Source organism: Sycon ciliatum, chromosome 4 (assembly GCF_964019385.1).
Source record: "Sycon ciliatum chromosome 4, ocSycCili1.1, whole genome shotgun sequence".
NCBI lineage: Eukaryota > Metazoa > Porifera > Calcarea > Leucosolenida > Sycettidae > Sycon > Sycon ciliatum.
Window position 1 is genome coordinate 1193808 of NC_088646.1, and position 12488 is coordinate 1206295.

Sequence of the window (12488 nt, forward strand, 5' to 3'; positions counted from 1 at the left end):
ATGTGTGTCCTCATTCACTATAACACAATCATGCACTAACTAGAATACTAACTAGAATACTGACAATTTCTTCCACCACAAGGTACATGTACTTTGAATATGTTGACAATTTCTTCCACCGCAAGGTACATTTTTGGTGGGCACAACTGACAAAAGTAGAACCACGGCAAACACATGTTTCTGCAAAGATAGGATTCACTCACATGGCATAACAGGAATTAGCCTGATGGACATTGATGCCACTATCGACAACAATGACGACGGCACATAACAATAACAAACAGCAACAACAAAAACTCCTATCCGCCCACGGGTGACATCATGCCAAGACTCAATAGGTTAGAATACAACAGCAAACAAACACGTGCCTTCAACCGGCAACCAAAGTTACCAAACACTTGCCAACGATAAGAAAGAATTAAAGTTAAAAGTACTCTTAGAACACGTTTTACGTACTTCAGTAGTGTTGTCTTCTTGCACTAGAGTAGAGGTAGAGAATATAGGTGTACGGGCGGTGGGGTGAAAATTGAAAATACTGGTGAGAGCTTGGTCAACAATTTGGTAATAGCTCTTGCATTATACGGACGGGACAAAGACAAACTCAGTGCAAGCCTGACAGAGAGGCGTAGAGGCTGCAGCAGTGTACACTGACGGGACAAAGACAAACTCAGTGCAGGCCTGACAGAGAGGCGTAGAGGCTGCAGCAATGTACACTGACAGGACAAAGACAAACTCAGTGCAGGCCTGGTGGAGAGGCGTAGAGGCTGCAGCAATGTATGCTGTACCTGGCAGTACTACTTCAGTAGTTATCGCACGGCTCAGTCAGTGGTCTGGCAATGGAATAATTTACAGGTAGCAGCATGCTCGTTTCTAAACAATATATAACTGAGCACGTGTTGCAATGGGTACATCACACCTAGGCTGCTAGCAAGCAGTGCCAGCAGCAGCAACAGTAGGAGCGGTGGCAGCAGCAGCTGCAACAACGGCAGCAAATGCTTAGCTCAGCGTGGCTTAGAATAAACGTGTATACAGCCGTTGTAGTCGGCTGCCACAAGCACATCACTGTTCTCGGAGATACCTTCGTCGGCAAACAGGCCGGGAACCGGTGCAAACACAGCCGCAGTCACTTGATCACCACTCTGTGTACTGACAGGGGCTGTGACAACAACAACAACAGCGTGAGAATAAAGAATTAAAAACAACAACAACAACAACAACAACAACAGCAGCAGCAGCAGCAGCAGCAGCAGCAATATGAGTAGATGCCAGAAACTCATGAAAAGTAAAGGAAATCCACCGTCTTAAAGTTGACGTCAATTTATAAATGCAATGCACATTTTTCGCGTATTATCAGAAGTATCCCAGACATGTGGTGAACAATTTCCTCATTTTGATCCTGTACAAACTAGTTCAGAGAAACATGTGTGATGCGCTGACCACCCTACTAACAGTACAACACAACACTGACCAGCAAAGCTAACACAACACTGACCAGCAAAGCTCTCATAGAAGTCGTTGAGGCGAGCAGCAGCAGAGCGTGAGAAGTCATGGAACGTGCGCCACAGGTACACAAACCCGTTCTCAGAGCCAGTAATAATGTGAGAGCCATCAGCACTGCATAACACACGTGCACACACACACATACACACACACATATACACGCACGCATGTGCGCGCATGAGCGCATAGTAGCCGCATACGCACAGAGGGGTGCAACCACAGAAATGGAAGTTGAAAAGCAAACATCTCTGGAAGAGTTTGAAATCAGGCCAATCAGTCTTCATGACGTTATGTACATACATTATGCACGACACATCAGGATGTACATGTGTTACATGCCCGGTCAGTTCTGCCCAATAATGGTACAGCACTGTGTAAGTCTGTAACTACCACAGCCAGCAACAAGATACTGTAACTGACAGATGGTAAGCAAATAGTCTCGTATCACACATACTGTTCTGTTGCCTGTGCGTTGACGTGTGGCATTGGGGGGGGGGGGGGCAGAGAAAGAGTACAGTGTAGTGAAATGAGAGATCACTGGCAGGCTGGTGATGTGAGAAAGGGAGACAGCAGCGCCGTGCACAACACACGTGTAAGAAGGCAGTGCATAGCTAACCTGAAGGACGCCTCAATCTGACTGGAGCGGTTTACGGCACCCTTGTACTTGCATACCATGGACAGATCCTTCAGATCGTACAGGCGAACACGAGAGTCATTCGATGAGATCAAGATCTAAAGACAAAGAGAAGACAGTGACCAAAAAGGAGAAGAAAAAGTGCGCAGAATAAGTCAATGTTCATCTCCAAAGCAAAGGAGAGAGAGAGAGAGAGAGAGAGAGACAGAGAGAGACAGAGAGAAAGGGAGAATAAACTGAGTCTGCACAGGACAGGATCACTGGTTCACAGAGTGAGGACAACACCATGGTAAAGGAGACACTGCAAAACAAACTCTCTACGATTGAAGAAACAACACAGAAAGCTTTGCCCGTACCTTATCTTCACCGGGCATTGGTACAATACCAGTGATCTTGCGACCCTTGGCGTTCTTGCCTCGAGATGACCGTACATGGATCTGTGTGTGGTACTTGAGGTACTCGGTTTCATAGAGCAGACATCGGCCATCATACGTACCGGCCGCTGCATACTTGCCATTCTGGACAAAGTTAGCAGCAGTGATGAGACGATTGCCTGCAGGTTAACAGCACCACACATGATATGACATGTACACACACACACACACACACACACACACACACACACACACACACACACACACACACACACACACACACAACAACAACAACAACAAGCACATGGCCGTTAGTAGCTATTTTCGATCGGCCCGACTTCGCCCAAAGGGCGTAGTAGAGGGGACCTCAAACGTTATTTTTTTACCCTGCGAGGGCATGGGTCACCATTGCACGATAAAAATGTTTTCGAACTCCAGTAAATATCAATACGTAGGTGACTGAGGAGCAAAACAATTGGTGCAGCTTAGACCGGGCTGGCTCTGTCGTCCATGGAGCATCCAGACCACAACTGATTTTTTTTCTTTGGGTCTAGGAGCAGCACAGGCTGCCAAACTACATACCTGAGCCCTCCACTTCATTCCACAGCGCAACTTTCTTGTCCGGAATATTCCAGAGGCGCAAGCGAGCGTCGAGCGATCCGCTAAGGAAATAACGATCATCCTGAACAGACGGGTAGTGAATAGACACAGGCATACAAAAACACAGGCCATCAGCAGAAGTATGCACACAGCTGCTTACATGGTGTGACAACAACCGTGCCAAGTATCCATTATGACATAATGTCTTGTCCAGGTTAACGAATACATACACAATGCACCGGTGACTGAGACGCAAGCTTGCTCAAAAGCAAGATAGCAGTAGTATTGGCTCACCCGCGGATGGAAGGCAATTCCAGTGACGAACTCGGTGTGCTGAAAGCAAGCCAGACATTCCTGACGTGATACATGCCAAAGCCTGAATGAAGACACAAACACACACACACAAGTGAAATCATCAACAAGATAAAACACAAGGACTGTGTTCACAGAGCAAAGGAGAGTAAGAAGGAAACATTAAAATTTCTTTTAGATTGGACATGCGAGAGCTGCTGGAAGTGAGCATAACAGTGTGTGTATAAGAGCATGATAGAGTGATGTGCAAGTTTAGGCGGCACTCTTACCGGACCGTCTTATCAAAGGACGCTGACAGAAGAAAGTAATTCTACAACAAACAGGCATGACATACACACATGCGTTCACATACACACACACACACACACACACACACAGACACAAGATTAGTGTCAGTCAGAGAAGGATGTCCACACAGTCTTTATCGTCAGACGAATGAAGAATTCCAAATTAAAACACAAGACAAACACAAACAACAGCAGAGCACTGACAGTACCGACAACAGCAGAGCACTGACAGTACCGACAACAGCAGAGCACTGACAGTACCGACAACAGCAGAGCACGGACACCACCGACAACAGCAGAGCACTGACAGCACCGACAACAAGAAAACACCAGAAACACAGGGACAGTCTTCTCTTGCTATGCACCCCCCCCCCCCCTACCTATGCACACACACCCTACCTTTGACCACGCCAGATCCAGAATATCAGCCGTGTGACCGGAATACGCACAGAATGGCTTGGAGTCGAATAGAGAATCATCATCAGCCTGCGCAATCACAACAACACAGAGACATCTCAGACCCACAACACCTACGATCAGAGTGTGAAAGATCACAGACAAAGTAGAAAGGGAGAACGCAAGAGAAGGATCTGAAAGCAATTCCACCAGGGCGAGGACAGGATTGAGCGGGCAGAGGGTTACTGTGTACACATACCGGAGTTGCTCTTGGTGAGGAGTCGCTGTTGTCACTGCCTACAACCGCCGTTACCAACAAAAAATGAAACAAAAACACACAATGATCTGAGATCCTTGATTTCCGAGCTTTGACAGAATTAGTAGGTCTGGCAGAGCTAGGGTCCAGCAGCCTTTTGTGCGTATCTAAATATACATGGTGGGTTGACTGGTTGCTTGCATGTACAAGCACTGCCTGCTGGAGACATGGCAAAGCGAGGGCCTACAAGCATAAACTCTCTCATTTCCCCGACAGAGGAAGACTGGCTATTGTACTCATGTTGGAAAAAAAATACTGTCACATCACAGACACTGGAATACCCCCCCACCCCCCCCCCCCCCCCCCCCCCACACACACACGCGCGCACCACCACCACACACACTTCTAATAAGTACACACATACCCTTACCGTCTTTAGATGAGTACTTGTTACGCATGTCGTCAAACGTTCCCTTGGCTTTCTTCAGAACCCAGACTCTCTGCAGAAGGCAGACGAAAGGCAACAGGCAACATAAGTTAGTTCAAAAAGTCTCATACGGCATGCAAAGTGTACAGCAGCACAGAACAATCAACTATGCAGAGAGATGTTAACAGCATGGCAAGAAGAGAGCCATGATGGAGAATAATGAAATCATCTGTTTAAACAAGCAACCCAATACTGGATCTATAGGCTTACCACAATCAAATCTTGTCCAGCTGATGCCTGTCAGATATAAAAAGAACAACAGTACAAAACGGCCCATTGTCATTCTCACCAATTTTCATTTCTAAGGCTGCGTTTACACGACAACGCTGGGGGCGAAAACGCAACGAAATCCTTTCGGATCCATGGTTCATTTACACGGTACGCGGAGCAAAACGTTAAAGTTGTACACCAAAACGGAAGAAAACCAAAACGCTGGCCAAGGTGGAAGAATTTGAAAACGGAAATGTTCTGCCGGATAAATTTGGGTGTGTAAACAGTCGAAACGGTGTGCTGGCCTCGTTTTCCGTCACGTTTGTTTCGTTTTCGGCCGTTTACACGGATCCGACAATTCAAAAAATTGTTTTTACAATTTTCGTCATGTGACGTGTGTTGTCGTGTGCCTGTTTTCAACCATTACTTGAGTGTGATTGGTGCTTCCACGGCAACACTTGGCACATGACGAACTTTGGCGGATCCTTTGCTCTCGTGTAGACGCTTGAAAACGGTACAAACGGAGACCACCTCGGATCGGCTTTGATCGTGTAAACGTACGAAAACGAAAAAAGAAATGCGGGACTGAAAACGGAAAACTGGCCGTGCGTTGTCGTGTAAACGCAGCCTAAAAGAGATTGTTACCGGTAGACAAACAAGAAACTGCATGCTGATTCTGAATGTACAAAAACAGTTTCGGGGTCACCAAATAAATCTGTTCCTGTGATAGTGATATGAAAACATTGGAGTTTCAGACAAAATAGTAGCACCGTCTGGCCACTAACACCTGCAACATAGACAGTAGTCCATTACTGAGAATGTGAATTGTAAATACGGACGTGTTGACAGTTCTCGCATAGTCCCTGCTACTGCCGCTACTACTGTACTGGACATTGACATACATGTACATCCAACTTGCCACACGATCACACAGGTGAACTGAAGTAGCACGCTTACCATGAGTCGTCCATCTGTCGAAAAGCGAATGGTCCACACAGGGCCCTATATACGCACATCCCACAGACACACCATGTACACACACAGACACACACCCATCCCACATACACACACCCATCCCACATACACACACACACCCATCCCACATACACACACATGCACACACACACACATCCCACAAACACACACACACACACGCACACACCGAGGCAAAACAAGCACGCTGTTATACAACAACTTTGAAGAAGAATACAGCATACATGCACACGATATACAGAAACAAGGCCCTAGGACAGCAGTTAGCAACGAGAACAGTGCTAATGTCGGAACCCGGGTATGAAGGTGGTGGCAGGGGCAGACTCGTCCGCAAGACGCAGTTGATATGCATCAGCTTTGGATCACGGTACTACAAGTAGTACTGACATTACTATGGGTTCAAATTCATAGCTTTATCTCCCTAAAAATCTCATTTAATAGTCTCTGGTGTTATTCCGTAGTTTATACGCACCGTATGTTCATTGCTCAAATCTTGCCGCAGTGTCAGATTGTCATACTCGAACGGTGGACCGCGATGACTACTGGACGCCTTGAACTGCACAACAAAATAGAAGAGCATCAGACAGCATCAGTAATGCAGAATAAGACTAGCTGTGCGGATGAGCAGATTGCAGTGCGGCGAGAATGCAAATTTTCTTCTAAAGCAGCAGTAGTAACCCACAGCTCAGCTCAACCAACAATGATCAATGGATAACACTCTACACAGTGGATACTTGCAGCACACAGCAAGAGTGTGTGCACAGTCAGACGCAGGTGGTGCTACTATAATTATGCTATACACACTAGCAGGCACACAAGACTTACGCGCACAGAGTCATTGTTCTCTGAATCAGGATCCGCATCATTGTCACCGTGAGCTGTGAAGGCAATGGACACAGATACACACCATCAAAATCACTGCATGCCCTTAGGCTCTGGAGAGGTGGGGAGCTCTGGTGGGATTGTTACGGCAGGTGTATCCAGAGTAGAGTCATTAACACAGTGCAAGCAAACACACCTGACCACCACACAGTTTATAGTGACAGTGAGACTGGTGAGTTACGGTACATTACCTTCGAGAGCCTTCTTGACCGACTTCACCTTGCCCTTAAATGCTTTGAACGCCAGTTTCCTGGAGAGAGAGAGAGAGAGAGAGAGAGAGAGAGAGGTTTGTTTCAATTGTGGTCCTGGGGGTGACTGCTAGCATACGACGGTCGCCTTACCCCTTCTGCTTGACTATTTTTGCAGCTGCTTCAGCTTGTGCCGCAGCTACAGTCGCCGTTGATTCGCGACTGTTTGGATCCTCACTCTCCGGTTCAGCGCTGTGCACACAACATATACAGAACACGGACATAGCCTGGGTCAGGTCACCATTAAAGCGCTCTTGCCCAGCCACATGATGTGCCTATGCTATACACTGTGGCACATCAAGATTAAACAGGGCCATAGACATAGACAGCAAATCACAAACCGAGCCGTAGTCAGCATACCTATCAACCGTCCACATAGCAGAAGACACCAGGGCATTACAGCAGGCCTACTCTTCTTCAGACCATGTCAAAATCACTTTGACATTTACTTACCCAACAAACTCTGATGTTAATCTCATGATGTGCAAGGCTAGAGGATTCACACCGTTTGGTATGCACTTCTCGGCCTCACTCAGTGGAATAGATTCACCAGTGTCCAAGTTCTTCACAAGGGTGCCTTCCAAAATTTCCTGCACAAAAAAACATGCAGACAATATTGTGAAAGAAAGAAAGAGAGAGAAAGAGAGAGAGAGGCATAGACACACACACTTACTGTACTTGTTGCTCACTGCCAAAATTGGTCACGTGAGTCCCCCCGGGAGAGGGGAGAGAGACTCAAAAGGAATCTTAGAAAGATGACTCAATTGGTTATTGAACCGCCCAACGGCCGACACCCCCTGAAATCCCCAAAACTCTGGGTGGACTTGAAAATGATCCCACTTTTGGGCTCACCACACCTCAGTAAGTGGGCGAGGACAAGGTGCAGAAAAAGGATTGACGGCATCAGGTATCCGTCCCGGGATCCACACACACACACGCATGCACACACACACTGAATCAAACTCTCCTCTTACCGTATCCGAGATGGGATCATCCAGCTTGGTCACACTGGTGACAGGTGTGACCACACCCGGCGCTTTATCCTCCGCAGCAACGAAATTGAAGTGATTAGAGGACGTGGTGTTCACACCCGCAGCGTACCGACTGACAAAGTCTTCTTCTTGGTGCGTGTTTTGCGACTGGGTGGCTTCGCCTTGTGTTGTGATGCCGGCAGCACTCGATGTGGCCACCTCCGTCATTCCAATGTCACCACTACCAGCAGAGCCATTCGTAGCCTCTGTGTGTGTACCCTGTATTGCACAGATACACATACACATACACACACACACATGCGCACACACATACACATGCACACACGCACATACACCCATTAAACACTTAGAAACAAGAGTACATGATCCCCAGAGTGTGCGACTAACAACTTCGGCATTGGGGCACGTTGCACAGCGACATTGATACATCCTACGTCAGTAGTACATGACTACATGGTGGTACACAAGTCTGCATGATCAACGCTTGGCATACAGAACAGTTAAGAATCCGCCTGCAAAGCTGTACAGCCCACTACATCTTGTTAGTAGCTGGCTGCCTTTGGAGGTTTGAATTTCGCTGCGACTCAACCCAATGCCGACTTGAACACTCTGAATGTGCGTGTGTGAGGGGGGTACACACTCTCATCAAGCCATCACATACCATACAGACATTGGACTAGCCTCCACCCCTAGACTAACAGTGTGCACCCCAACATGCACATCCCATACCTGTGTGGTGCTGGTGGTGATGCCAGTGTCGGACTTCAAGGAGCCTGACCTAGTCCCACGGTACGGTGCTATCTTCGGAGGCGGAGGTCTACGTGGACCGCTGGCAGCTGGTGAGCCGCATGCTGGCACGGAAGAGGCACATGTTGCAGCGGTGAGTCCGGGAGCAGCGGTGTTCTTCGCAGTCTGTCCTGTGGCTGTGTCAGGAGGAGAGTCCACGGGCTTGACTTGTGCCGCTTCTTGTGTTTTCGGCGAAGACGGTGCAACAAGTCCTCGCACCGAGCTCATCACGGCACCATCAACTTGATCACTGCCAGCAGCAGCAGGAGTAGTAGCAGCGGTAGCAGGAGCAGTAGCATCGTCATGCGGCTTACTTGATGCTGTGCTTGCTCTAGCTGAAGTCTCCTCAGCAGGCTCCTCAGCTGCATTACTGATGGTAGCAGCAGCGGCCGGTGTACCGGATGCATTCACAACGGGCAGTGGCTGTGCAGCTGCGGCGACTACTGCTCCATCATCACTAGCACTACTGGTGCTGCAGGTTGCATCTGCACTGGCTTCAGCGACTGCAGTCACTTCACCACCGACTACTGCCTTCCCATCTGCTGTCTGCAGCCAACAAGCAACATTGATCATACAGTGCCGATATAATTCAATGTTAAATGCTGTAGTATTTCTGATCTCCAATGCATGGTGTGCTGAGAGATGGGGATAACAATAGTACAGCACTCACTTGGCAGTGCAGTGCAGTGCAGTACAGTACAGCACTCATTGGGCAGTGCAGTACACTACCACAGTACAATGCAAGGTATAGACTAGCACCTGCAGTATGTCCTGTACTGTACATCATACCAGTGCACTGTAGTTGTGTACCCGTTGGGTCCTGCTTTAATACATGGAGTTTATCATACCAGGGACGCTTCGGACTAGGACGTAAATACTAAATAGGTGTTCACAAGACGTTTATCATCTTGGATCCTGGAATGCTGTTGACCAACACGTGGCCGCACATGGCTCTGACCGTGGAGTTTGTGGAGGAACCGACTTCACTGCATCTTTAGATCACCAAATGCGAATTCACACACATTATACCATTACATGCACAGTACTCTGGCAACTTGCCAGTGCTAAATGTTATTTGTACATAACGTTTACACTAAACAAACATGTACTGGAAAACCGGAAAGTCTAACGACCACAAATTTAAACGTTTTTTTGTAATTTTGGCATGATTTAATACGTGCAGAAAGTTTAGCAATGGCTACCTGGCCATCCATCTGTATGCGCATCTTTACACAGACATCTAACGATAACGTGTTTTTCAAATAACGAAAAATAATTGGTCGTTAAAACGTTAGACTTTGTGACTCGTTAGACTTTCCGGTTTTACAGTAGATTGAGCACATGTATATGTACTGTATGTACACAAGGCAGAACAACAGAGACCAAAAAGCTTTCTCATTACTCCGAGTTTCGTGTTCAAAAACACTCATCACTGTATGTACTAATGGATTTCAACAATCGTCATGAGAACAAAATCTTCCCATGTGTGAGTGCTTTCACCTCCAAAAACCAGCCATATCTGAATTAGGCCCTCCAGTGGTCTTTCAATCTACATGTACTGTATAACATGTGGTTCTAGGGCTAGGCATAACAAAACGTCATTGTCAGAAGCCTGAGGGACTTGAGGTGTAACCTAGAATCAAGTGCCTGGCATCTCCCATCTCCCCTTTCAGGGATAGTCCAATTTTAGGTGCATGGTTTCTCTACAGAGATTGCCAAAATAACAGTACAGCCTACAGGAAATGGAACTAAGCGGTCTCCCATATATGGGATTTGCTCTCAAAACCTGTCTTATGATCAACCTTGCTCAGTGCAAAATCAGCCTTTTTAGGAATGTGAAGTTGGATCAGTAATTAATTGACCGGCATCCAAAGGCATTCAAGTGGTAGTTGATGTAAAATAGCCTCCAAAGGCAGGCAATCTATTACCGCGGTAGTAGCCGAATACTGACATGTTTACTCAACAAACACCATGGATGACAACAGTACCGTTTTGTTCTACAACATACGGTAAATGTTTTGTTCTGTTGTTTACTGTACAATCACAGGTAAGGCACGAGTGGAATCTGTGCCCATACTAGAATCATCTCTCAATGCAAGGAAATATCAGTCATGCAGTTATTACGTATACATTGTAGACAGTTTAAGTTAAAACCACCGCAGTCATAGTAATTGCCCCTGTACCCTGCCTGGCCAGGAGCTGCACTGCACACATGCTTAGGAAAACAGACTTTTGCAACTAGTGAAACGCAACCACCACTACAGCAGTACTTATGCACACGTGTGCTACAGATGGTACACCGTCTTGTTGGAAGAGGCCAGCAAAGTGCAGTGCCTAATGTCACATGACCTTGCATTCCACACTTATCGACCCCAGCTAATTCACATAATGTAGTATCTTGTATAGAAGCCTGTCTCGTACAGAGGCCTGGTTTCTTTTATACGCGACATTGCGGTAGTTTAAATATTACAATAAAAAATACAGACACCATGTCGTAGCTCATGGTTGACTCATTGTACTCATGCCACATACATGTATCTCCAATTTACTATGCCATGGAGAAAAACAAGAAGCAGTTGGCTGAGCACTCCTTTTCAACAGGATTCCAAAAAGACAAAAATAAATAGGTCTCCAAACACCGTGAGCTGGCTTCAGAGCTGTAGTGGAATTTCCCCACATGTCCCTATACATGTTTTATATTCTTGCTCACCAATTTATCATTCCAAAGCCAAATATACACACGGAACAACACCACAACTAACGACAGTACAAGTTGTCGAGCGACTCATGAAACCTGCGACTTTCTTTTAGAAATAAAAGAAATATTGAGAACTTTGAATCCTGCCGGTAGCTCTTGTCCGAAGGAGAACAGTCATAACAGACCATCGTCCCCATTCATTACTATTACCTCTACTTGTCCATCTTACAGAAACAATCAATCCAACACACCCCTATCCACAAAGTCCTGTATGTAATGTTCACAAGCATACAACAAAAAATGCTACGCCAATTTGTACCTTATCAGAGCAAAGTGCAAGGTCAGGCCCTGGCTTGCTGCAAGCAAAATCACACAGAGAAGCAAATACCCATGACTTCTGGGAAGGCGAAAACAAAAGCTTCACACCTCCTCTTTACCTATCAGTTTCAGATGCTGGATCTGACTCAGCATCAAAAAATTCATCGTCGGAAGATTCTGCACTCATATTGATACTTGTGTTGCCACAAAAATTAGGAGACGTGAACAGTCTTCAACAACACAGCAAGTGAAATCGTGGCCTAGACTGAGTCTCAGAACATTCTTTTTGCCCCGAGCCTTCTCTATCCGTTGTCAGCCCTGCCAGCTGAAAATGCAAAAGACAAGAAAGGTTGGGTTGCCACGATTGACGTGTGTTCGGAAACATCCAGATACAAAAAAATCTCTTGAAGCTTGGCTTCGTTGCGTTGTTGACTTCACAGTTCACGTCTTTGCAGGTGCATTCGATCAGCGCTGACGTAGCTTTCCGCCCCGTACAAGTACCGTACCGCACTATA

At 46.6% G+C, this 12488-nt stretch overlaps 1 protein-coding gene across 1 annotated transcript; it reads right to left on the bottom strand.

The window, feature by feature from the left end:
* Window positions 1-171: 171 nt before the first annotated feature.
* LOC135813805 (WD repeat-containing protein 44-like) lies at window positions 172-12356 on the bottom strand. Its single transcript, XM_065326812.1, has 21 exons — window positions 12093-12356; window positions 11975-12011; window positions 8901-9503; window positions 8154-8429; window positions 7633-7769; window positions 7273-7371; window positions 7123-7181; window positions 6875-6927; window positions 6522-6605; window positions 6014-6058; window positions 5057-5083; window positions 4790-4859; window positions 4363-4400; window positions 4107-4193; window positions 3690-3730; window positions 3403-3484; window positions 3091-3190; window positions 2491-2687; window positions 2117-2232; window positions 1493-1614; window positions 172-1156 (listed from the first exon to the last, which is right to left on the bottom strand). The coding sequence occupies exons 1-21, from the start codon at window positions 12158-12160 to the stop codon at window positions 1002-1004; spliced, it is 2496 nt and encodes an 831-aa protein (XP_065182884.1). The 5' UTR covers window positions 12161-12356; the 3' UTR covers window positions 172-1001.
* Between the last annotated feature and the right edge of the window lie 132 nt (window positions 12357-12488).